At 51.7% G+C, this 27,035-nt stretch overlaps 1 protein-coding gene across 1 annotated transcript; it reads right to left on the bottom strand.

Annotated features, from left to right (window-relative positions):
- Positions 1-1,685: 1,685 nt before the first annotated feature.
- On the bottom strand, positions 1,686-25,076 carry Aldh2 (aldehyde dehydrogenase 2 family member). The gene is made up of 13 exons (XM_041649028.1): positions 24,669-25,076; positions 13,939-14,043; positions 13,081-13,221; positions 12,058-12,137; positions 10,607-10,718; positions 10,064-10,192; positions 9,323-9,436; positions 7,256-7,358; positions 6,697-6,881; positions 6,052-6,216; positions 3,928-4,085; positions 2,745-2,859; positions 1,686-1,965 (listed from the first exon to the last, which is right to left on the bottom strand). The coding sequence occupies exons 1-13, from the start codon at positions 24,786-24,788 to the stop codon at positions 1,933-1,935; spliced, it is 1,560 nt and encodes a 519-aa protein (XP_041504962.1). The 5' UTR covers positions 24,789-25,076; the 3' UTR covers positions 1,686-1,932.
- Between the last annotated feature and the right edge of the window lie 1,959 nt (positions 25,077-27,035).

Below are 27,035 nucleotides of genomic sequence, written 5' to 3'. Positions count from 1 at the left end.
GTGAGCATGCATGTGCACGCATATGGAGGTCAAAGGACAACTCCAGGCGGTCATCAGGCTCACATAGGAAGCCTCTCTCTCTGTCTCTCCTCTCTCTCTGTCTCTCTCTCTTTGCCTCTCTGCCTCTCTCGGCAGTTCACTGTCTAGTTCTGAACCAAATCTCACCATCCCTTTCTAACACCCTTAATGACAGCTCTTCACTCGACTCTTCCACGTGTTTTCCATGTCCTGACACCTGTTCATTCAGAAGTTGAGCAAGATCTTCGATCTTCGCCCCAAAGCTTCCGGTCAGGCTCCCAGGTGGATCCTGGACTTTGACCTGCTTTTCACTACTCAGACAGGTGGCAAGCACCTAATAGTCATGCACAGCCTGAAATACACACACTGGTGTGAACTGCATGAATAAATCCCATGCTGGCCCGCCACATTCCACACGGACGAGCCTCACGCCTGCAGCCAGTGTGCCCACTGGCATATATACCGCTAGCAACCATGCTGGCCCGCCGCATTCCACACGGACGAGCATCATGCCTGCAGCCAGTGTACCTGCTGGCATATATACTGCTAGCAACCATCTTGGCCACCAGACTTGCTGTAGTATTGCGGCACTTATATGCAACTTCCTCAACACCCTGAAACACAAGCGTAGCCATGCCAAGAGTTGTGTCATTTCTCACAATTGCCATTGCTAATTGCTTACTTTTTATGCTAATCATCATGAATATTTATATATAGGAAATAATCTACTGGCTGGGGATATTGCCCCTTGAAGGCTTACAACTCATACCTTAAGATGGGGTGAGGTTGAGCTATGGTCATAGCACCCCCATTTATACAGAGGGCAGGGGTCACAGGCATCTAAGAGGATGGAGCCTTTGGGGAGGGGTGAGCTTTCTTGGCGTTCTACTTTAAGTGGGTCCCTCTACCCTTCAGCGATGTCATTGTATCTACCACATCCCCTGGCATCAGCAGTAACTGTATCCTCCCCTCCCAGAAACAGACTTGGAGCTTTTAGAAGCTACCTTGTCTGCATTGTGGCCCCCAGCCCATGTTCACCACCATTCCTCTTCTTACTGCCTGAAAAAATGCCACCCCTGGCCACCAGTGGCCGTCTTCATCTGGTCACAGACACTGACATCTCCACATCCTTCCACTTTCGCGTGAGGGGCAGCCCTTGCACTTACACACACGGTCCTTCACTTTGCCCTGAGGAGGCTGCAGAGCAGCCTGGGAAATCAAAGCAACTTCTGGAAGCTGCCTTTTGCTGACTCTACCCCAGGTAAGCAGTTGCTAGGAGCAATGCTGAGTCATGAGGTGCTTGGCAGAGGCTGACCTGGGCCACCCTGGAAAGAGTAAACAGGAGTCGGCTACCCACTCCGTCTCCCGTGAAATAGGCCAGTGTAAACTTCCTGAATGTTGAGGGGAGTAAGGATCCCCAGCAAACAGCAGAGACACTCCGGCCTGGTGCTGGGCATGCCCCTGGGTTAGTGACGTGAGGAAGAGGCATCCGGGAATTGAGAACGGTCCTGCTTTGACTTTTTGTCCAGGACACTAGACGAGGTGCTAATATCCCATAAGAGCTATTGCAGCTCTTACAGTGGCCTTTTCTCCGCTGAAAGGGGCAAGTTAGACAGCAATAGAGTCACGACACAGAAATCTGTTTCTTAGAGGAACGACCCTGCAGCCTTGATCAGTGGGTTTTTATTGCTCATTTGCAGCATGGGGTTGGAACCTAGGGTCTTGCATGTGCTGGGTAAGTGTTCTGCGTGAGCCCCATCCTCTGATCGAGTTTATAGAGGATTTTCCACACAAACTGCCCCACCAGCCCGCCCTGTTTATCAAGCTCTGACTTTCTTGGCCGACATTTTGGTGAAAGGGTTTCTCTTTGGAGGCGACTATGCTTGGTGCTGGGTGAGGAAGCTGGCGTGCTCCTTATGAGTTCTTCTGCGGCACTTTGACTGTGACCTGTGAAGGGTTCAGAGAAGCTGTTATTCTTCACATTTGGCAAGTGCCAGCAGGTCCCTTTGCAACAACAGCCCATCTTCTTTCTCACATCTCCTTGGCAGCAGGCTGTCCTCTGTGGGAGATCACACCCTGTCCCCTTCCTAGGTTCCCGCCATCTGGCAGTGTCTGGAGGCCCTTTCTTGGACTTTGGGAACAACCACAGTTTAGTGGACTCTGGTGTGCTGAGGACAGGAATCTGTAACATCCAGCACTGTACAGCTCCTCCCCCCCCCACACACACACACAAGGGGTCTCCCACAGGGTAACGCTGAGGAAGAGGCCAAGGCTGCAGCCACAGCAGAGAAAGGCCTGAATAGCACACAACTGTATCTCAGTTGTAGGTACAAAGTGTTCTCAAATTTGGCTCTACCTCCATTTCCCATGTGTGTGACAGGTCACTTTAAAAAGAATCTGCACTCTGTGGCTGGAGACACTGACACACGGGGCACTGAGTCCACAGCACTGTCACCCTCTGAGCTACGTCCCTGAGGAGAACTTGGACAAGGGTGGCTTGGCAGCTGTGCCTCTTCATGCCTCTTACTGGAAGCCATCTTGTTGACTCCACCAACTGGGGTCCTGCCTTCTCTCAGGCTAATCAACTCCTTGGCAAATTACCGTGTGGGCCTGGTCGGGTAAGACCCTAGAGACTGTGTCTAACCTCTTCTGTGGCGGCTCTGGCTTCAGTGAGAGACGTGAGCAAGACAGGAGAGGCCAGGCCGCAGGCGCCCACACACGCTTACCGTCTTCACTTCAGTGTAGGCCTGCAGGCCGTACTCGCCCAGCTCCCTGCCGCTCCCCGACATCTTATAGCCACCAAACGGGGACTGGGCTCCAAACACGTCGTAGCAGTTGATCCTGTTATGGGAGATGAGAACACAGGTCGCTGTGAGGGGCTGCGTGCCATTCCAGGCCCTTCGAGGCTCCACAGTCTCATAGGGAGAATGGGACACGGAGGAGGCTAGGGCAGGCCACGTGAGACACTCGTGTCAGCCTCATCTGTGCACGGGTGGTCACACAGGGGCACCAACACACACGTACCAGCTTCCAATCTGAATGGGTCATCTTGGCTAATAGGAGCTAGGCCTTTCCCCCTCTTCTAAGTCAAAAATTATTAAAATTTAGGGCTAGAGAGATGGCTCAGCCATTAAAGGCTAGGCTCACAACCAAAAATATAAAAAAACTATTAAAATTTAAATGAAAATTCAGCATTTAAAACCATGTGGCTCAGGGTGGTGACACGGCTTGTCATGTGGGCGCAGGCCTGCTACCAAGCCTGGCAACCAAGTTCAGTTCCTGGGACCCGCATGACAGAAAGCCCTCCCCTCCACACTGTGTCATGTGTATCCGTGTACACAAACACACATGCACATACGCACACACAGGCATGTGCACACATGCACATACACATGCTTAAAAAGTGTTTTTTGAAGAAGGGCCCAGCTTGGTGGTTTGTGTGACATTCAGAATCCTGGAGAACCTTTCCCACTAACACCCGATTATTTGTAATACCCTGAAAAGAATCACTGCATCCCGTTAATGGTCTCTTCCCACTTCCTCTCCCCAGGCCCAGCATCCACCAATGGAGCACCCTTGTCTATGGCCTGCAGCACCTGGCTTCTTTCACTTAACATCACGTTGCCAAGGTTACCCACACTCCATCAGGTAAGTTGAGGGTGCTGATCTCTACAGAGCCCAGTCCACATCTGTTCTTTCTCTAGTCCTACCAATGGCGAAGCAGCAACTGTGTATGCGCTCAGCCCACAGCTAGGAAAGGTGGCCCGTCTCTGGCTTCGGGGATACCTGCTCTGGAAGATGATATGGCTGGACAGCTCTGGTCTAATGCCCCGATTCTAGGGAATCCAGAAGACGCTGCTTGGGGGGATATTGTATTAGGCTGAAGAGTAGCTACTGGGAGGTTCTTACCACACAGTGCCAGCCTGGAGGGCTTGCGACAGGTAATTGGCCTTATCCAGGTCCCTCGTGAAGACAGCTGCTGCCAGCCCATACTTGGAATCATTGGCTCTCCCCACGACCTCCTCTATGGTCTTGAATTTGAGAATCTGCATCACTGGTCCAAAGATCTGGGGGGCGGAGGGGGAGGAAGAGAAGCTGACAGGTGTTCGCGGATGGTGAACAGTGGATACTGTTGAACCTGAGACCTGACCAGTCCAGAACTACACTGCATCCACGCTCAAGAAAGACAAAGGGGGGCTGGAGAGATGGCTCAGTGGTTAAGAGCATTGCCTGCTCTTCCAAAGGTCCTGAGTTCAATTCCTAGCAACCACATGGTGGCTCACAACCATCTGTAATGATGTCTGATGCCCTCTTCTAGCCTGCAGACATACACACAGACAGAATATTGTATACATAATAAATAAATAAATATATTAAAAAAAGAAAGACAAGCCGGGCCGTGGTGGCGCACGCCTTTAATCCCAGCACTCGGGAGGCAGAGGCAGGCGGATCTCTGTGAGTTCGAGACCAGCCTGGTCTACAAGAGCTAGTTCCAGGACAGGCTCCAAAACCACAGAGAAACCCTGTCTTGAAAAACCAAAAAAAAAAAAAAAAAAAAAAAAAGAAAGACAAAGGGGGCTGGAGTGATGGCTCAGAGGTTAAGAGTACTGGCTGCTCTTCCAGAGGTCCTGAGTTCAATTCCCAGCAACCGCATGGTGGCTCACAACCATCTATAATGAGATCTGGTGCCCTCTTCGGGCCTGCAGGCACACATGTAGACAGAACACTGTATACATAATAAATCTTTAAGAAACAAACAACGAAACACAAAGAGAGGGAAGTGATTAAGGACCGGCCACTTTTTAGGCAGCCCCTGCTTTGTGCGCAGTTATCTGACTTCTAAATAGTCCCACAGCGCAGGGGCTATGTTAGTGTATGAACTTAGCACAGAGAATTTAACCCAGGCACAGGCAGAGACTGGCCTCTGAGCAGCGACTGTGAAATGGCCTGTGGTTTCCAGAACAGGCCACTTCTGCAGATAGCTCCAGCAGGTCAGAAACCACGACCTCCGTGAAAAGCTTGCTGCCCCAGAGACCACTGAGAACCGGCTGGAACTGACCATTGTGACCATCTGACTATCATGTAACCAGCACATACATGGAGCGGGAACAGAGGGGCCTGAGAGCCAGGGAGGAGAGGACAGTTCACAGCAAGTGGGGAGGAGGGAAATGGAGTGGGGATTCCCACTGAGAAGAACTAGGTTTCCACAAAAAAAAAAAAAAAGGCTGATTCTGAGGGGACAGGGGACAAGAGGGTGACGAGGATGTCCATGAGCCTCAGTTGTCATGGAGACTAAACCATGTCACAGGCCGCTGGAGAACAAGCACAGGCATTCTCGACCTTCCAGAACATTCTCACTAGCACGTAAAAGGGTGGTACTATGCTGTCCTGCATGCGGCTTGGAGGTTTAACCCAGCTGGGACAAGTGGGGGGAAGGGTATCAGAGTTATAGTGGGGAGTCACCCATGGACTTCATCCAACGTCTTTCGTGGGTCAAGATGATGGAAAGGGCCATATGAGTCCATTCCTAGATTCATGATTCCCAGGGGCTAGAATACAAAGGCCTGTGGACTAGGCTATGAAGGCTATGGGATATAATGGTCTTCCTATGGACTAGGCTATGAAGGCTATGGGATATATGTTCTTCCTGTGGGCTAGGCTATGAAGGCTAAGGGATATATGTTCTTCCTGTGGGCTAGGCTATGAAGGCTAAGGGATATATGTTCTTCCTGTGGGCTAGGCTATGAAGGCTAAGGGATATATGGTCTTCCTGTGGGCTAGGCTATGAAGGCTATGGGATATAATGGTCTTCCTATGGACTAGGCTATGAAGGCTAAGGGATATATGGTCTTCCTGTGGTGGAAAGCCCCAAGCTGAAGGGGAGAGTGATGTATCAGAATCACACTGCAAATAACTTACTCTAGGCAAGGAGGTGACTCAAAATCAAAGTTTGGGGCACAGTCAAGACACCAGACCAAATCACCCACTTTTTCTTGCTAAGGGCAGCCTCCAGGACACGGCTGAGGTACTGACCTCCTCCTTGGCAATGGTCATGCCATCTTTCACGTCTCCGAAAACGGTGGGCTGGATGAAGTAGCCACGATCGGCAGCAGCACCTCCACCACACAGCAGCTTCGCCCCTTCTTGCTGTCCTGACTTGATATAGCCAAGGATCTTCTTAAACTGAGTCTCGTCCACCTGTGAGAGAGACCAAAGTGATGGAGAAGCTAGAGCCAGGCCTATCTCTGGCAGAGAACATGAGGCCAGACGTAGCCAGGAAGGGGACCAAGGTCTTGAAGAAGCAAATATAATACCCAAGAGAGACCCTGCATCTTTTATTGCCAGAGAAAGGCACGTCAATGTTTCTCTCTTTAAACTCTGACATCAACAAAATGGAAACACAAAAGCACAGGGGCTTAGGGAATAACGGCTTAGGAACTGGCTCAGTAGCAGGTGTCCTGTGCAGATTTGGCATCTGCACTCCTTCCAAGGTTTATGAACCCTGCATAAATGTGGGGCTCAGGAAGCAGTTGAAGGCTCATGCTTACCCCAACAGGACACACAGCTGGTACCCAGCAGAGGAGACATGTACCCAGTCCCATCAACTCTGGGCCACGCCCCTTTGGCTTCACCTTGCCGGCTTTGGGCTGCAGGCCCAGCCGTGGCTGGCAGGCTTACCTGCGGCCCCTGCTCAGTCCGGCTGTCAAAGGGGTTTCCGACCACCCGAGACTTGGCCCGCGCAACGCTGCGCTCCACGAATTCCTCATACACATCCTCCTGCACGAAGGTCCGGGAGCCAGCGCAGCAGCACTGGCCTTGGTTAAAGAAAAGGGCGAAGTGGGCCTGCTCTACAGCCCAGTCCACTGTGAAGAGGGGGCAGCAGACAGAGAGGTGGCGTGAGAAGAGTCCGCTAACCCCAGCACTGCTCACCCACACAACCCGAGCACGCTGTCAGGGTGAGTGCCTGCTGGGGGCCAGGGCCTGGTCAGAATAAAATGGAACCTTCTTCCCTTTGTGGGGACTGGCAACCGGGAAAGATACAGAAGGAAGGAAGTGTTCCAGAGAGGGGGAGAGGATGTGCTGAGGTATGGTGGCCTAGTGGCCTGTGGGTGATCAGTACAGGGCTTAGGCTGGCTCTGCTGAGGGAATGAGTAGGGAGAGGTCAAAGCCAGACCACAGGGACCCCCACAGCAGTCATGCTGGAGTCTGGGCCCTTCCCTGCAGCTCCATAACCTACTGTCAGCATCTGACATGATGATGTTGGGGCTCTTCCCCCCAAGCTCCAGGGTCACTCTTTTGAGATTGCTGTTTCCTGCGGCAACCTGGATTAGGTGACCAACCTGTGGGGACATAGACACATGGTCTGCCGTTAGCGGGGAAGAAAGCTAATTGCTCCTCCACACAGGGAGTCACCAAATCCCAAGAGACCCAAAGAGTTCACCTCCCAGTGCTGCCACTGGGCTCTAGACAACGGTGACAGTAACTAACTGGCTCACACATGGGCCTGTGCCAGGTACTGGTGCTTGAAGTCAGCCCTCCCGATGCTCTCAGAGGGTGGAATGGCTTAGAGATGAGGGGGCAGAGACTCGGAGTGGCCAAGCCGCACAACCAGTCACTTGGGTAGTCAACGGGGAGGCAGGACCCAGTCAAACTATGGTGTGACCTCCCTCCCAGCTGAATGTTGTCCCCAGTGTGCTGTGTACTCTATGAGGGCCAGGACAGGGAGCTTCTCACCTCCACATACCCAGAGCCTGGCCCAAAGCTGGCCCACACTCATCTCTGCAGGGAGGCCCTGGAGACTGAGGGCGGGCAGTGTGTGGAAGGACCTGGTAGGTACAGCGGCTTGAAATTCGCCCTTGTTACACTATTAGTGTCCCCTCTTGAACGTCTGTGATTTCCGGGTTGGGCCTGCTCACTTTTGGAAAGAAATGTGTTCCAGCTTCTAAGACAGTGTGTGTAAGGGCTCTCTGGGTCCTTGTCTCCATCCCTCCAAGATGGAGTAGCTCAGTAACAGCCCTGGTCCTCATTCATTCACTCGCTCCTCCTCCCTAAGCAGCCATGTTGGACGCCCTGGTTGGAAGCCTGTGATCAGCTTGGTTCTCACCACCTCACACACAGGATGTAGAGGCTCAAGGATGTGGGCTCACCAAGTGTCAGTGACTGTCAAATGTCCCCAGCTGGTGGCAGTGCTTTGGGAAGCTATGGGACCTTTAGAAACCTGGGTCCAGATAGAGGAACTGTGGGTCATTGGGGGGCGGTTATAGCTGTGTGGCATTTCCTGTCTTGTTTCCCTACTCTGCACAGACGTGAGCAAGCACCCTCAGGCTGCTGCCATGCCCCTCCCCATAACTGAGCCAACTGAGCCGTAATCTGTCCTTCCTTTAACTTGCTTCTTGTCAGTTCTTGGTCACAACAAAAAGAAAACCAACACAAGCCGTGGTGGCGCCTTTAGTCCCCACATTCGGGAGGCAGAGGCAGATGGATCTCTGCCACAGCTATGTAGAGATCCTATCTCAAAGCAAGCAAGCAAGCAAGCAAACAAATAAATAAATAAACAAATGAGGGGGGAACCCTAATATGCCACGGCTGCACAGCAAGTCTGAGCTGCTCTGAGGTACTACTCCAGAACCCAGGCCCTGCCCGTGCCGTCTCCACTATACGCACAGACACTGTCATCCTGGTTTTGGTTACTGTTGCTGTTTTGATTTCCTTCTTTCCTTCCTTCCTTCCTTCCTTCCTTCCTTCCTTCTTTCCTTTCTCTTATAGGATCTCACTGTGTAGCTCTGACAGTCATGAGTCCTTGAACTCACAGAGCTCCGTCTGCTTCTGCTTCCTGAGTGTTGGGACTAAAGGTGTGTGCCCTATTTTGATTTTTTTGAGGCAAGGTCTCACGTAGCTGAGGCTAGCCTCAAACTTGCTATGTAGCTAAAGTTTTCTTCAGCTATGGATCTTCCTGCTCCCGCCTCCTGAATGCTGAGGTTAAAGCCACCATCCTGGTCTCAAAGGAAATGAGCAGGGCCTCTGGACACCTTGTGGGTCTCAGGGATACACTGGCAAGGCCTGGACCAGCACCTGGGCTTTCTGAAGTCAGCTAGTCCTGGCCTCCTTATTCCACAGGATGCTGATCCTTCCTAACAGCACCCAGGGAGGCCAGCAGACCACAGAGGTCACAGTCCTGTTCTGGGACAGAACCCGACTCTTCTGGAGGGAGCAGCCGCTGAGTGGGGGGAGCCTGAGCCGCCACACTGCAACCTGAGATACCTCACCTCAGTGAGCCGCCAAGCTGCAGACCTGAGCACCTCACCTCAGTGGATCCTGTGAACGCCACTTTGTCCACGTCCTCGTGGGAAGCGATGGCAGCCCCGGCAGTAGGGCCGAATCCAGGAACAATATTGACCACTCCAGGAGGGAAGCCTGCCTGTAGAGGAAGTCAGGAGACCTGAAGTCAGCCTGCTTCTCCCAGGAAACACCTTTTTCCCCAACAGTGACCGGGAACACAAGCAAATGAAAGCCACCCTGTACGGCATGAGCCACCCTGGAGTCGGGACAAGGAGTTCCCTGTGAGGTGACAGCTCAGAGGAGTGGCTTTCATCCTTCAGAAGGTGTTGTACGCAGGCCCAGTGTGGTTAAGGTACTGAGGGCCGAGTCCTCTGATTAAGGTACTAAGGACCGAGTTCTCCTCTGATTAAGGTACTGAGGGTCGAGTCCTCTGGTTAAGGTACTGAGGACTGAGTTTTCCTCTGGTTAAGGTACTGAGGGCCGAGTCCTCTGGTTAAGGTACTAAGGACCGAGTTCTCCTCTGGTTAAGGTACTGAGGGCTGAGTCCTCTGGTTAAGGTACTGAGGACTGAGTTCTCCTCTGGTTAAGGTACTGAGGACTGAGTTCTCCTCTGATTAAGGTACAGAGGACTGAGTTCTCCTCTGGTTAAGGTACTGAGGGCAGAGCTCCCCTCTGGTTAAGGTACTGAGGGCAGAGCTCCCCTCTGGTTAAGGAGCAAGCCATGCTAGGATATATAGAGGTCACACAGCAGAAACAAGCCACACACCTCCTTGATCAAGTTGGCCACATAGAGCGCGGTGAGGGGAGTCTGCTCAGCGACCTTCATCACGACCACGTTTCCAGTTGCCAAGGCTGGGCCCAGTTTCCACGCTTGCATCAGGAGTGGGAAGTTCCACTGTGCAAAACAACAGTCACCAACTGCAAGTCCTCCTCAGAGAGACACAGCAGGTGGCAGGAAGGGCCACTCTTGAGGCCCCTACTATTTAATCATGGGTTTGGATGACGCTTGGGGTAGGTAGCTGATAGTGCGTGACGGTGGCTCGCAATATTGGTGCCTTGTGAGTTCCTGATCATTATCTCCTCACACTCAAGCCTGCCACTGTTCAGATGGAGAATGGAGCCTTAAAAGGGATTAATGATTTTGCTGGATCAGACCTAACCCATCCCAGGTGACTTGCCAAAGCCTGTTTTCTCAGCCAACACCCAGTCACCTTCCAATGCCACCTGCAGAACCCTACTTCGCAATGAGCATGGCTGGCCCCCAGCCTCACCCCCTCCAACTTTGACTTCCAGAGGGGCTGGTACACACCGGAATGATCTGCCCACACACGCCCACAGGCTCGTGGCGGGTATAGCTGAAGAAGTCGCCATCGATAGGAATGGTTTTCCCGTGGTATTTATCAGCCCAGCCAGCGTAATAGCTAAAAAAAGAAAAAAATCCAAGCGTTAGCTGGTGTCTAGCTTGCAATACCTGGCAGAAAGAGAGATGCCCTAGATGGCACTGATAACCTCCCTGGCATTTGGATTATTCCCAGAGAGAAGTGGATGACCACCAGGACTGGCAACCCCTCTCCCCATAATTAAACTTTGGAGCCTCAGAATCACTTGCAAAGCTACTGACAAACACCAGGTCCATGGCCAGAGCCTACTTCCCACTCATTCAACCACCTCTCTGGGGACGCGGTCTTTTAACTAAGCATGTAGATTTATTTACATGTGTCTGCTGTGCCAGTCCAGCACTGGAGGATCATGGGTATGACCTGGAGGACAGCAGACCCATCAAAGGCCAGCACTTCCCCGACTAGCCTCACCTCATAAAGTTAATTATCGCAATCACAAGAACACGGGTGACAGAAAAGCATCATGGCTGGGGAACAGCCAGTGTGCATTCAAGGCATGTAATGGCCATGCCTTGGGGAAGGAAGGAAGGGGGAGGATTCAGAATGAGGTGAGGCGGTTTGTAGAAGGAAGATTCCGGAAGTTCATAGGGTCTGCCAAAGCTGACCAGGGTGGAGCTCAGGTTTCTCAGCCTCAGCACGTCTGACACTTTGTTGTAGGGGCCTGTTCTGCGGGTCGGGTCTCACTCTGCAGCAGATGCTAGCAGCACCTTCCCTGGCAGTCATGACCAGACCCACTCCCCCTGTGGAAGGCAACTGCCATTCAGGCACTGTGTCCACCTGCCAGCCACTGTTGGCACCACAGTCTGTCCACACTGCCTGTGCAGGTTCTGCAGGTTGCAGAACCTCCCCAGGACATTGCCATTCCATCTAAGGAATGGCAACATGAAGGCTGGCCCTGAAGAAGCCATGTGTAGCAAGATAGGAGGAAAAAAGGGACCTGTCTCTCGCTACTGACTGCAATGGGCAAACCCCAAGACAAATTATCCTGACTTTTTGATCAGTAAGATGTCTATGATCAGACCAGAACAAAGGAGAAGGACTGGCGAGCCTTTTGGCCAGGCCAAGAGACTAAAAGCAGAAAGTAGAGTGGAGCACAGAAAAGACTCCTGGAAGCCAGGGACAACCAAAGACCAACACATCAGATCCCTCAGATAAACAGCCAGTTCCAAGGACTCAGAAATTACCAAACACAACTCAAGACAGACGAGAACACAAAGAGGACCAGTTCTGGTGGTCGGTTGACACAGTTGACAGGTTCCGGTCCCCGAGAGCCTTCTGCGTCCTTCTAGTTCTATGTCTACCTCCCAACATCACCCCCTCCCTTCTCTCAATGGCCAGACCTGGAAACAGGAGCCCATACCGGAGGCATTTCAGGACCATGTCCAAATCCACCAGGTAGGAGATGACGTAAGGCTTGCCATTGTCCAGGGTCTCCAGGGCCTGGCGAGAAAGCAAGGTCAGCAGAGATGTGTGAGCTCAGGAATGAAGAGAAACAAGGTGGCCAGTGACGGATGGAAGCTCAGGGTGGGAATCTCCGCTGGACCACTGAATGTCATGGACATTTCCAGACCACTGCCCCAGCTTCTCGAGAGGCAGGGAGAGGAGAAAAGCCAGCTTCACTCACTTCCCAGGTGTCACTAAACTCTGGCCTCTGCCAGATCCAGCTGGAGGGAATGCGGAAATGAGCAGAGAGAGCCTTCAGAGGAAGAGCGTGGTGACAAGGATCTGTTAGTCACATCCGCTACTCACGCTAGGAAGAAAACCCATCTCTCTTGCTCCATCTCGGAAATGCCAACCAAGGCTAAGTCTGAAGGCTGGGGAGGGGGCAGGAGATACATGGGGAGGAAGTGATAAGCCTCAGCAGCAGGGGGACAGTGTGTGCAAAGGTCCCAGGGCTCCAAGGAGTTTGGTTGTCAAAAAGTGAAGGGGCACAGCCTGGCTTGGCTTGGGCAGTGGAGCCCAGCCATGTTGAGGACTTTATCCGAGGTTCTAAGAGCTGATGCCACAGTGTACCTGGAGAGTTCACTCTGGCTACCACCACAGAGAAAGGGGCTGCCTTTGGGTTCTCCCAACAGGGTGGCCAGGGTGAGAGCCCACCATGCAGAGGGGCTCAGGGGAGGTGACTGGCCCTGCAGACCACTAGGGAAGGCCTGTGTGAGAAAAACATTCTTCTTTCCCTCCCTCCTCGGAAATCTGAGATCTGGGCCACACCCACCGAATCAGGACAGACACTGATTCCTCTGGTTGGTAATAGGAGGACTCCAAAAGTGTCCATCCATCAGACGCCATTATGACCTAGGGGCAACAAGGCTTCTGAACGATCAGGGGATGCTATGGGCTTCTTCAGCCGTGGGACGTGAGGGAAAGAGGGCCCAGGACTCACTGCCAGGTAGGTTCGGTCCCGCTCGATGAGATCGGCCAGTCGGTTCAACAGCCGTCCCCTGTCAGATGCGTCCATGCGGCGCCATGGTGAGCCCAGCTTGAAGGCTGCCCTCGCAGCCTTCACCGCCTTGTCCACATCCTCCTGTGAAACAGCCACCCTGGGAGCTCAGACCTCGGCAGTAAATGCTTCCCAAGCATGCCACAGGCCGGTCACTATGGGCCACTGCAGGAAATCATCCCCAAACAGTTCTCCAGGGCCCCAAATCTCAGCAGCAAACATAGGCCTCATCAGGGGGTATGCTGGGAAGGAGATTCCTGGCCATTGGGAGTGAGAGACCTCATGAGTCAATCCTTAGACGGGACTCCGTGGGCTGGAGAAATGGCTCAGCAGTTAAGAGCACTACCTTCAGTGGCGGGCGGTGGTGGCACACACCTTTAATCACAGCGCTTGGGAGGCAGAGGCAGGAGGATCTCTGTGAGCTCAAGGCCAGCCTGGTCTACAGAGCTATTTCCAGGACAGGCTCCAAAGCTACACAGAGAAACCCTATCTGAAGGGGAGAAGGAGAAAAAAAAAAGACAGCCCAGCCGCCATCCAGCACACTAATGTAATGGAGACGGCCACAGATTCCTATTTCAAATGTCTGCTTGGTGATTTTAAGTTAGGGATGTGAAACACGTATGTGGTCATATTTCAGCCATACAAACACACAGAACAACAACTGTGTGCTGTGTGGTGGCACATAACCTGTAATCTCCACACTCGAGGCACAGCCGGAAGGACGGGCACAGTTCCAGGCCAGCCTGGGCTACCGGATGAGATCCTACCCAGGAAGCGCAGCTAGAAGTCACCGGGCCTCACCTTGCCCCCTTCTGCGACTTGGCAGATCACCTCTCCCGTGGAAGGGTTGACGGTGGGGAACGTCTTCTTGCTGATGGCGTCATGCCACTCGTTGTTAATGAAGATCTGCAACGAGAGTGAGAAAAGTCCTCAGGCCGGCTCTCCACTCCACGGACCACCTCAGGGGAAAAGGGAAAAACTCTCGCAAACATGGCGGAGACGAGGAGACAAAGATCAGCAGCAAAGGGCTGCGGGTTCCAGGTCAAAACCACAAACCCAGAAGAAGGCTGGGAGAGTTCCCCGAGCGTAGCTCCAGAAATCGCAGTCGTGACTGAAGTCTATAGGTGAGAATGTGTCACAGACCCAGTCCAGGGTGGGGGAAACCCACTTTCCCTTAGAAGAACGGGAAAACACTTGTGGCCGTCTTCTTTATTATTTCTGTTGTTCTGAGACAGAGTCTCTCTGTATATATCCCTGGGTGTCCTAAAACTCTCTGCAGACCAGGCTGGCCTCGAACTCACAGAGATCCTCCTGCCTCTGCTCCTGAAAGCTGGGATTAAAGGCGTGTGCACCACCAGGCCCAGCTAGCCATCCGCACTCTAGACTGCACAAGCGAGGGACTCTGCTTATCCACTCATCTCTGCAGTACACACTATGAGTAATTTCCAGGCCAGGCACTGTCCCGGAGAGGGATAGTGGCCCACGTCAGTGATCAAAGACGTAGGCTGGAGGCAGAATTTGGACTGAAGACCGAACATTTGTTCCTGGCTTTGTCCCCAGGGCCAGGGACTTCTGTAATTCCAGCCTTCTTCCTCACCTACAGGGCGGAGCCCATTGTAATTCCCCTCCCTAAGGTGGCAAGCCCTGGCAGCACCCTGGCATGAGGCAGGCACCCATGCTGACTGCAGTGGGTGATTAGGGATCCCAGGAGGCCAAGCTTTCTGTGCCATTCACTTGTTCTCACTGCAAGGCAGAGCTGATCACTGCTGGAATCTGGCCAGGTATGTGTAAACATGACCTAGACTGTCAAGCTATGCATGTGTCATTTTGTATCTACTGATACTCATCTTAAGTAATTTGTTACTTTAATCCTAGACCTGTATAGTTCCCAGTAAGGGACGTGGGTGTGAGACTTAAAACTTTAATACCTCAGAGCTGGGCTCCGGGTCACCTGTGCCATGCCAGGTTGGGCCCCTGGGCATGGTGTGACCTCTCCTCTTCCTCTTGGTTCAATATGAAGTGAGGGGAAGTGAGGATCTGAGGTAATGCAGAAGAGGACTCAGGGATGGGTGTGGGTGGCACAGACTCAGGGATCCCTACATGGCTCGGTGGTACAGGGAGGAGTTAGGGAGGGCACCAGAGGGCTGGGCTAGAGGGCAAGGAGAACTCGCTTGATTTCCCACTGTCCCCTGCTCCTTGTCTACACTCCACAGCCTGCATTCCCAAAACAGTTGTCAGTATCAGCACCAGAATTCCATCTGTTCCACCACACACAGGAGGCCACCAGGGCACGGGGAAGCTTGGCTCTGGGCTCACATTCACACAGAGCCAGGGACTTAAACCCAAGCTTTAGGACGCCAAGGCCTCATTACCGGCCCACTTCCAACTACAGTGTCCAGTCCTAGTCCAGGTCTGTCTGCAAGGTGGGAGCACTTGTTCCCAAAGGATCGCCTTAAGAACTAAGCATGGAGGCTCATGTGCATAACCCCAGCACCTGTGGACTGCAGTCTACCCACCTCGCACTGGGAAATGGGGAAATGAGTCTCAGAGAGATATGGACTGGTGTCTACCTGCCTCGCACTGGAAAACGGGGAAATGAGTCTCAGAAGTCTGACCCAATTCCTCTGAGGGCTGTATGAGAGGTCATGGAGACAACAGGTGTGCAGTTCCTTGCCATCAGCTGGACACAGGCTGTCTCTTGCTGCCACCCTACATGGGGCAGCCATCTACAACTAAAGATCACAGACCAAGAGTCACCCAGCTTCTCAGCTCTTCCCGCATGACAGATACTCCATGAATTTACCCTGAAAAGATCCTCATGAGTAGTTTATAAACATCAGGAAATCGAGGGGTGGGGGCGGAGAAGGGGAGAGACAGGGAGAGGGTGGTGGGCTGGTCAGACTAAGTGGACACCCAAATACATGCCCCACAAGGCCACTCCCTACATTGTCCCTGTGCTGAGGCTAAGTCTGGAATATGCTGTGTCATTCTTCTGGTCTGTTAGAATGACTGTCACCAACGTGTCCTTTCTTCTTGGCTGATGAAATCAGAGGTTCCTGAGCTCAGGGTCCCCATTTCTTCCTTGACAACCCCCTCCCACCATCTCACCGCAAACACTGGGAGCCAAGAGGGGAGAGCGCTCTCACTTAGCCCTGCTTCCAGAAAAATGCCTTCAGAAGCACAAAAGGGCAGAGTCCAGGCTCCTAGCCCTCCTGGCCCCAAACCAAGGCCTGCCTTACATAACATGCTGAATCCAGTCATCATGACAGAGAGGAGGTTCTTCTAGCTCCCACTTTCTCTTCTAGAACACACAGATTGGGAGCTGACAGTCTGAATCTGAAGCAAAATCAAAACAGTGTCTACCCATGTCATTGGGGTTTCACAGACACTCCCCTGGCATCCTGTAAGCTCTAGTGATAGCCAGAGCCACCACCCGTGCCAGACATGGGGCAAAACAGCAAAGCCTTGGCCCCTCAGAGCTGAAGTCCTGAGGAGGAGGGGCCCAGTGAGCAAGCACAGGCCATGGTGAAACTAGGAGGGAATAAGGGGCGCCATTAAAGGGGACCCAACGGGTTAGGTGTTGGTAGCACATGCCCTTAATCCCGGCAAAAACACAAAGAGTACATCTTAAAGAAAACTAGGCTAGATGTGGTGGTGTATGCCTTTAATCCCAGCATTTGGGAGGCAGAGGCAGGAGGATCTCTGTGAGTTCGAGGCCAGCCTGTTCTACATAGTGATACCCTATCTCAAAGAGAGAGAGAGAGAGTTGAGGTTGTCTGGAAAAGGTGGGGAGGGAAGGGGAGACCTGAGGTATGGCAGCAGAACTGCTAAAGGGGCAAAGGACGCGGGGTGGGGGCAGCGGGTTCAAAGCGCCAATCGCTGGGAGTTACTTACTGGGGAGCAAGGGGCCTGGAGTAAGCCAGGGCCGTAACCACACACCACAGGCCTGGGGACAGCAGCCTTTCTATTTGGTAACTGCTCTGTCCTAGGCCTCATTCCACAGGCAGGGAGCTGAGGCACCTTAAACTTTTCCTGGAACAGATGGCTTGTTTACATAAGAGGGCTGGGCCATGGTCCCGACTGCGATGTCGCCATAGCCATTACCCATCATCTCCAAGGCAGGGTGGTTCCTGAGAAGCCAGCTGACAGAGACAGCATGGGCCTTCTCCACCTGGCCTGGGGTGGAAGACACAGGAGCTATGGCTAGGTTTGCCAGGGCTGTGAGCAAGATGAGTGGACTCTGGAATCACAGGCCTGACAGAGGACAGCTTATTCCAGACACATATATGCCCTGGGGCCAATAAAAGACTAATTAATTATATTTCTCAGTAGCTGTGACCTGTGGAAGCAGGGAACTTTTAGAAAGAATTCCAACTTGGTGGTTTTTGCTTTGTTTTGTGAGACAGGATTTCTCTGTGTAGTCCTGGCTGTCCTGGAACTCACCCTGTAGACCAGGCTGGCTTTGAACTCAGAGATCTGCCTGCCTCTGCCTCCTGAGTGCGGGGTCTTACCCAGCTTTTTGGGTTGTTTTGTTTATTTGCTTTGTTTTTGTCAGTTGTTTTTATTTTATTTTTATTTATTTATTTATTACGTATACAGTATTCTTCCTGCAGGCCTCATTATAGATGGTTGTGAGCCACCATGTGGTTGCTGGGAATTGAACTCAAGACCTTTGGAAGAGCAGGCAATGCTCTTAACCACTGAGCCATCTCTCCAGCCCTCAGTTGTTTTTATTAACTGTGTGTGAGTCACAGTCAGAGGACCAACTCTTGGGAGTCAGTTCTGAGGACTGAATTCAGGGCATCAGGCTCAGCCGCAATTTACCCACTGAGCCATCTCGCTGGCTCCAAATTTGCTTTGTTTTTAAACTAAAAAAGCCAACAATTTCATTTTCACATTCCACAATATAAACGACACTGGTGCTTTCTGGTCCCACTGCCTTCTAGAACTGTCTTTAATAGGAAGGACAGTGGCTCTTCCTCCTCACCATGGTGTTTGGTGATGGAACAGCTAACACAACAGGATATCAAGAGCCCCACGCCCTTAGCTGCCAGTCAACACCACGCTGGGACAAGCAGGAGGCTTCATCGGCATATGGGTCACCCAAGGGTGGTTTCATTCCAGAAGCAGGCACTATCAGTACCATCCCAAGAGGGAAAGGGCCCATGACTGACTTCCCAATGGAAGCACGAGTGTCCCAGCAAGGGGGACCCAGGAGGTGGATCACGGTCCCTGTAGGACAGACAGAAGGGTTGAAGGGCTGTTAGACCTGGGTACGTAGTTCTGCAGGTGGATGGCGGCCTGGTTTCCCGCGGCACACAGCTACCATCCTGGGAATCCCTTTCAGGTTCTGATGTTCAAAGAAGGCCTCCTAGAAAGCCCATGATTCTGAAGCACCTCACTTCCTGTGTGGGTGATTCCAAAGTGTTTGGTTTGGAGAATTCTTCTGGCTCTTTCTCTCTCTTCTTTCTTCCTTTTTTATCTTTATTTTTTGAGATAGTCTACATGTAGTCTAGGCTGACCCAAAACTCACAATCCTCTTGTCTCGGCCTTTTGAGTATCACTATGCCCGGCACATATCAGCCATGCCCAATCTCACCCACATTTCCTTACTCTGCCCCCTCCCTCACCCTCTGAGCTATAGTCAAACCCAAGGCCCAGAGCCTTGGGCAAGCATTCATCTGCTTCTTAAACAGCAGTTACGGAACCAGTCCAGTGGGCATCTCATGTTACCTTTTGATATTGCAAGATCCCAAGGAGTCAAGTTCCAGATAAACACAGAATACCACACATATCCACACTCTTAACATCCAGAACTTCCTAGGGTTAGCTTGTGGTCAAGGCTAAGGGGGTCAACCCCACTCCCACGCCACAGACTTCCCTGAGCTGTTCTGGCACTTGACCCCGGTCCTCCCCTATTCTGCCTGCCCCAGGACCAGTGCTTTCGATACTGCCGTATTTATTGTCACCTCCCGGGGGAGAGGGAGTTAGTTCTGTTTTAGAGCTTTCATTATGATATCAACGCTTTAATTTGTCCCTGTGCTCAACAGCTGGCAATTCTCTCACCATGACCCCTGACCCTGGCCAAATCCAACACCACCTCCCCGTCTGTTCTCACATTCTTTTTGTCTTGTTTTGTTTTGTTTTGTTTTGAGACAGGGTTTTTCTGTGTAGCTTTGGAGTCTGCCCTGGAAATCACTCTGTAGACCAGCCTGGCCTCGAACTCACAGAGATCCACCTGCCTCTGCCTCCTGAGTGCTGGGATTAAAGGCGTGCGCCACCATCTGACTGTTCTCACATTCTGCTCATGTCAAGTCCCAGATACATCAGGTCCCCGGGAAGTAATCCTGTCTCCGGCTTCTTTGGTACAAAACCATGGCTACTTTCATAAACAACAACCATTTGTAAGTTCAATATTTACTCAAGGGTAGTTCCTTGCCAAGCGCGGCGCCAATGCCAGTACAAGTACGGCTCCTCCCTGCTGACTTCAAAGGTCTGATCAAATGTTTCCTTGAATATTTACTTTTTTTCTTTCCCAGAGGGTCCACTCATGAGGTAACACACATGTGTTCAAGATAGGCAGAGCGGAGACCAAAGCCTGGTTTCAAACCTACAGCCTAAGGCCCTCCTGAGCCCCAGTTCTCACCTTTGGTGTAGGGATAGCAACAGTAACTGACAGCCTTAAAGAACAGTAGCTGCACTGGGCAGTGGTGGCACAGGGTCTTTAATTCTAGCACCCAGGAGGCAGGGGCAGGCAGATCTCTGTGAGTTGGAGGCTAGCCTGGTCTACAGAGCGAGTTCCAGGACGGCCAGCGCTACACAGAGAAACCCTGTCTCAGAAAAAAGCAAATCAGCAGATGGGAAGGTTCGGGAAACAGCTCTCAGTCCAGGACCAGAGAGGTAGTAATGGTCGGCAATCAGGGTTGTTACTAGAGCAGGCACTGCGTCCAGGACCAGAGAGGTAGTAGGGGTTGGCAATTGGGGTTGTTACTAGAGCAGGCACTGCGGCAGATGCATACCCACACAGTCTAGACTCAGCTTGCCCACCACAAACATGACCGCAGCCCAGCCACCTTGCAGCTCAAGCGTGTTCAATAGACTCAAGCAGGCAGGTTACATGCAACTATTTCTGGTCCATAGTTTTTAAAAACACTGGTTGCCAAAGACATCTCCAGGCTCTGTGGGTCACCCTGGCCTTTCTATGAGGTTCTGGAGACTCAGTGGGAAGACAGTTCATATAGTCTACAGTGCTTTGTTTTGTTTTGGCAGGGTCTAACTCTGTGGACAGTGATGATCTTTTTGGGCAGAGTGTCTATCCTATCAGAGGTCCATCATCATCACTGGCACCATCATCTTCTCCTCCCCAGTGCCCCCACCCCCTTCTGAGCTACTCTCACCAGCCCAGGCTGGCTGAGTCCAGCAGAGCAGGCTGGTCTTGAAGTCTTGAATCTCCTGCTTTACAGCCCGTGTATCGAGACTGCTCCCACTTCTTCGTCTTTTACTACCTGCTTAGAGCAAATGCACTTTTAAACAAATAAAATACAGCCAAAGTCTTCTTGCACCCTTACCCACACAGGTGTTCCCTGCCCTTCCCTAGCCGCTCAGGAAAGCACCAGGCTCACCTCACCCTACAGCAGGTCTCATCCTTCCTAACGCTGACTGACCCTTTTTAATGGTTCATGTTGTGGTGACACCATAAAATCATTTCATTGCTACTTCATAACTATAATTTTTGCTACTGTTATGAGTCATAATGCAAATATTTTTCAGAGCTAGAGGCTTGACAAGGGGTTCCCAACCCACAAGTTGAGAACCACTGCCCTAGATGGTGTTCCCTCCTGTCTACTGGCGCATACTGTACACGGTGAGCTGTTGTTTAGAGGCAAGGCTTGATTAGTGCAGTTTTAATAGGTTTGAATATCTTGTATTATGAAGAATGCAGGCCGCTTTCCCCCTTGAAGCAGTCTTTATGGTCCAGGATTGAAAGAACCAGCCCACTCCGCCAGCTTCCACATGTGGGCTGGTCCTTCCTACACCTGGGACAAAGGTGTCCATTTTTAAGTATTGCCTATGTGAATTTTTTTTTTTTTGGTTTTTTGAGACAGGGTTTCTCTGTAGCTTTGGTGTGCCTGTCCTGGAACTAGCTCTTGTAGACCAGGTTGACCTGGAACTTACAAAGATCCACCTGCCTCTGCCTCCCGAGTGCTGGGATTACAGACGTGCGCCACCACCGCCCGGCGCCTATGTGAACTCTTACACGCAACTTCCGCAAAGGGCCTGTGGAATGTTTTCAGGGAATTTCCGCTAGCTACAATTCTATACTGAGGGTGCATCTGTGTAGCACTGGGACTGGAGAGACGGCTCAGCAGTTAAGAGCACTGGCTGCTCTCCCAGAGGATCCAGGTTCAAATCACAGCACCCACTTGGTGGCTCACAACTGTCTATCACTCCAGTTCTAGCAGATCTGATGCCTTCTTCTCACCTCACGCAGTAGGTGTACACATGTACACAGATACACATGCAGGCAGAGCACTCGTACACGTAAAATAAACAATGACTCTAAAGAAAATTATGTAGCCTTCTCTAGTTCCCTTCCTGGCTGTCAGTTCTCCTTCATCCCTAGGTATAGGATTAAGAGGCTAAAAAACAAAGACCCCAATTTAATGCACAGAAAGGTCCCACTCTCCCCACTAATACACTCTCTCCCTCCTTCCCTCTCTTTTTGGTGAATTTTTTTTTTTTTAAAACAGGGTTTCTCAGTGTAGTCTTGGCCCTCCAGGAACTCACTCTGTAGACCAGGCTGGCCTTGAATTCACAGAGATCCGCCTGTCTCTGCCTCCCAAGTGCTGGGATTAAAGGTGTGCGCCACGGCCAGGGTTAGTTCACTCCCTTAAACACAAACCCCAAGTTTTCAGCACTTACACAACAGAAGGCTGATGCCAGTGTTCTACCACTGAGCCACGGTCCTAGACTGTAAGGGACTTTATCAGCATTGTAGGCTCAACACAGAGCTGTGGTCCAAGCTCATACACAGCTGTAATAAAGCTCAAGGCTACGGAGAGGGCTGAGGAGCACCCCACTTTGTCCTCACTACAACCCTACGATTTGGTGTGACTTGACCCTACACAAACATCCCGGCTTTGTCTCATGCTGCGCTTTCATTTAGGTCTCTGTCTCCACTTTCTACTCATGCGCATCCTAAGGCAGGGGATCTGGAATGTTGTTAGCTGGGCCTGGAGAGTTCAGGAAGCATCTGTTGGATGAATGAAGAATCCACTAGCAGAGGCAAGGCTAGCAGTTAAATGTGAGGTGGATTCGCACACCCCTTCGTTATTGTTTTTTCTTTTGTGATGGGTTCTATAACCCAGGCTGACTTCACTATGCAGCTGATAATCACCTTGACTTTCTGAGCCTCCTCCTCCACCTCCAGAATGCTGGGATTGCAAAAGCTCACACCACTACATCTGGGTTATATATTGCTGGGGCTCAGATCCAGGGCTTCCTGCATGGTTGGCAAAAACTCTACCAACTGATCCCACCCGAGTCTCACACTCTTCCAACAGAGCTCACCCCCAGTCTCAGCCTCTAACAACTGAGCCCACCCAAGTCTTAGACTCTTTCCCTGTTTCCGAGGCAGGGCGTAGGCAGACTTTTCTGTCCCCCCTTGAACTCCTGGTCCCCTTGCCTCCACACCTCAAGTGTTGGGATTAAAGGTGCCAGCATCCTACCTGGTTTTCACATTCATTACTGTTACTGGCACTTAGAACTGGTGAGGATGAGGCACGAAGCCATACACACACCCTTGGTGCTGGAGTTGCGTTTCTAGACCTTAACTGTTCTCCAAGTTGACAAGGAAACAATTAAATGTGAAAACGAGTTTCACTGACAAAGGTGTCAATTTCAGCCCCTGAAATCTGAAATGAACATGTGGGTAAAAGGTGCCTTGTTTGGAAGCCATGCCCATGGATCTGTTCTGGGGAAGCTGAAGCCACCTACCATCTTCATCACTTACCCAACAAGTTTACCCTATGGTCCTTCCCAGGACAAGAGGCAAGAGAGCTCCAGGAAGATGCGCCCAGACACAATCACTCAATTAGTGTTGCTCAGGCAAGATGGTGAGGCCATGACCCCATCCAGATGGGACCCAAGAAGCTTGAAGAGGAGCATCCCCCTGGGATGCCCGGGCCCTGCAGGTGCCCTTGGAAGCAAGCCCAGTTTCTGCAGAAGCAACCTCGAGGCCACACTGGCTGCTCCTTGGGGCAAGTGGCCCTAGTAACTGCCATAGAGATATCCAGGAGCACAATACAGACAGAACCCAGAGCTACTGCTTCCAAGCCCTGGTGTCCCTGGCAACAGAGTTTGCAATAATGTCACATCAACGCTCAGCAGTTTCTAGAGTTCCCTCCAGCTACTGCCCCAGGGCAGAGAGTTTATGTTCTCAAAAACACTGAAAAGCAGCTGAGTGTACTGGCCCAAGATAAACCAAGCACAGTGTTCAAGGAGACAGAGTGTAGGGACAAAAGTGGCAGGTAGCCAGCACACTGTCTCCCACACAAGCTCATAAAAGCAAAGAACCAAGCAAGGCCACAAGCCTTAACAGTGCTCTTGATGGGTGCGCAGTAAGTTGCTCAGTTGTAAACTGGTCAATGGCACGCATTCCTATAGCGAACCTGTGATTCCTGTGATTTCAAAATGGTGGTAAAGAAAAGTGCAGCCACTGGGGAGAATTCACTCCACTCCTGCAATCCACACTCCAAACTGAATCAAGTCTGAGCACTTATGAGGACCTGAGAATCTGCCGTGGCTTCGGGTGAACATGAGGAACGAAGCTATTGATCCTTCTCTTGTGGTCATTTCGATTCTTTTTGATGTTGCGATCCTTCAAGTTTAAGGCCAGCCTGGGCCCTTTGGTAAGACCTTATCTCAAAGTAGAGGGGACTGAAGAGCGGAGGGTGTAGCTAGGTGGTAGGGTTTGCATGGCTTGTGCGAATACAAAGTGGGTGGGAGTGGCTGAAGCAAGAAGCCTGGGCTACCAAATGAGATCCTGCCTCAAAATAACCCATCAGAACTGCCCTGAATGCCTTCCCATTCTACAGAAGAGGGCAGCCAAGTCCCACTTGTTGCACAAACAAAAGGAATACTTCACAACCAGTTTCTAAGACAACACTCCAAAGTCCTGATTGGGTAAGAACGGCCACAGTGCGGTTCTGACACAGCCTTTCCTTCTAAAACCCTGGCCCAGGTCTGTGGGAGACGGGTAGGGGAGAATAGGAGGTATCTTAGAGAGGAGCTGGGACGCCTGGGCCTTCTGAGTGAACACATGACCAGGCGGGCCGGGAACCGACTCCACAACACCCACCCGCGGCAGCACCGATGGGGAATAGAGGCCCACGACTGTCCCAGGCCAGGAGGATACACGGTGCAGCCATATAGGCAGGGGAAAGAGCATGCGCATAGATCGTTGGGAGGGGAAACTGAGGCCGAGTCGTCCGCTGAGTCCCGTCCAGGGGCTTGCAAGAGGCGAGTCTCACCTGGTTGCAGAAGACCTCAGGCTGCTGGTTGGGGGCCGGCACGGCGCTGGTGGCGGCGGCGGACAACAGGCGGCTCAGGCGCGGCCCGCGGCTGGCAGTGGTGAGTGCGGCGCGCAGCATGCTGTACTAAGCAGAGCTGAATGAGTGGAGTTGAACTGAGCCGAGCTGTGCCGAGCCGAGCAGAGAGGAGCCTAGACCAGCCTGGGAGAGTGCAGCGCTGTAAACCGACTTCCTCGCCTCGCCCCCGGCACCCGCCAATAGGATGTGGCAACACGAGGGCGGGGCGGGAGAGCCTCAGCACCCCCAATGACCTGCGGGGTGCGACCCAGGCTCTGCAAGCCAAGTCAGAGATGGAGTCGTGCAGAACCCGGGAGCGGCCTGAGAAAGCTCTGCCAGCTCCTAAAGTCGTCCCCGGATTTCACGAATGCGGATATTCTGTGGACAACTTGGGACTGGGCACTGGGGGAGCAGGATGGCACTGGCCAGAAAGGGACGCGGACGCTTGGCCCTCGAGTGGCCTTCAACCAGATGAAGGCTAAGGAGAGGAGGAGGGCTGTGCCGTGAGAAGTGTTTTGAAACGGGAACCCAATAAATGGGCGGAGCCCTAGGAAGCTGAGGCCCCGACCATTTCTGAAGCACCAGGCAGGAGACTGCAGCACGTGAGCTTCGCTCTACTCTGCTGACTCGCAGTATATTGTCACTTGGCGCTGTAAGAGAAAAATCCCAGTAGCTAGACAAGGGGTCTGGGCGCGTTTCCTTGTGTGTCTCTGATTTTAGCATTACTAATGTTTATGACAGCTAATGGTTAGCGCAAAACAGGAGGGGAAAGTATTTAAGGACCCTACAGGCTGGGTCGGTCACATGACCAACCTTCCGTGCAAAGGAATCTGGGAAACTGAGAGCGCGGTTAGGAGAAATTGAGATTCCTCGGGTGTGGGGTGGTGCGCACTTACAGAAAGCAAAGATGTGCTCAAATTTCATGTCTCCCTGCAAACTGCGCAGTTCTGTATTACCCAGTCAGGTCAGAATGTGAGACCGGTTCTGACCAATCAGAGGGAGACACAGAACCCCTTTGTTTTTCGGAATAAATCAGGAAACTGGGTCCTGGCCTTTAATCCCAGCCCTTGGAGGCCAAAGCAAGCAGAACTCTGAGAGACAATCAGCCCGGTTGTCTAGCTCACAGTTCCAGCCAGCCATTACAGAGTGAGACCCTCAAAAAACCAGCAGGGCCTCTCAGGATGTGGTCGCTTGGTCAGCATGGGCGAGGCAACCTGCTTCTGCAGAAGTAAACAATTTTGCCTTGCAAAAAATGTTTTGGATTGTGTGGGAGATCTTGAGTCTCCAGACCCGTTTCCTACAGGAAGGAAACTGTTTTCAAAATGACTCTAGCCTCGTGATGGTGGCACTGGCCTTTACTCCGGAGACAGAGGCAGGTGGATCTCTGTGAGTTTCAGGCCAGAGATCGAGCTTCAGGACAGCCAGGGGTGCACAGAGAAGACTTGTGTGTGTGTGTTGGGGGGGGGGGGGGGTGTACTCTGTGTTCCATTGACCACATGTACACTTCCATTTAAAGAATTTTCTGTGAGTGACATTTAGGTGGCTTCCAATCTTGTGAGATTACAAACAATGCCACACTTTGTATCTTTGACTTACTGGGAAATTCACAGAGGTAGAACCACTAAACACAGGATATTTTTTAATTAAATACAGATATTTCTATATATAATATAGGCTCCTTGCCTTATGGGGGTGTGGCCAATAACCGTCTCTTAAGTTGGAAGTATCACAAATCAAGAATACATTGAAAGTTTACTTTCTTGTGGTGGACACCCCATAATCTCAGGAGGATCAGGAGTTCAAGGTCAACCTGGGCTACATAAAAGAGTTCCAGACTATCCTGGGCTATAGAGATACTATCTCAAACAAACAAACATAAATGAGTTCAAAACACCTCGCCTGCAACACATCACAACTTAGCTATTAGACTGTGCTATGTAGTGTCTATGTCCAGCCCTCATGACTTTGGGTTGATTGGGAGTCCAGTTTGCTGAGCATCTTGAGGGAGGATCCTATAGTTAGCCAGGGAAAAGATTCATGTTCAAAAAGTCTATTGCTTGGGCAGCAGTGGTAAGCACACACCTTTGACCCCAACACTCAAGAGCAGAGGCAAGGCAGGCGGATCTCTGGTGGCCCAGGTGCCACCACACCCTTACGCTCTTCCACTACTGTTTATTATCAGATACTGTGAGTATATATTCTGATAGCCAGCCTCTATCGCTTTAATATGCATGGGTTTTTGTTTTTCTGCCTTCCAAATGCTGGGATTAAAGGCCTGCTCCAGCACACCTGGTTTAATATGCATTTCTA

Source organism: Microtus oregoni, unplaced genomic scaffold (genome assembly GCF_018167655.1).
Source record: "Microtus oregoni isolate MIOR12 unplaced genomic scaffold, Mior012 000003F_ref0000135, whole genome shotgun sequence".
Classification (NCBI taxonomy): domain Eukaryota; kingdom Metazoa; phylum Chordata; class Mammalia; order Rodentia; family Cricetidae; genus Microtus; species Microtus oregoni.
Note: the sequence above shows the minus strand (reverse complement) of the source record. Positions and strands in the feature narration are given on the sequence as shown.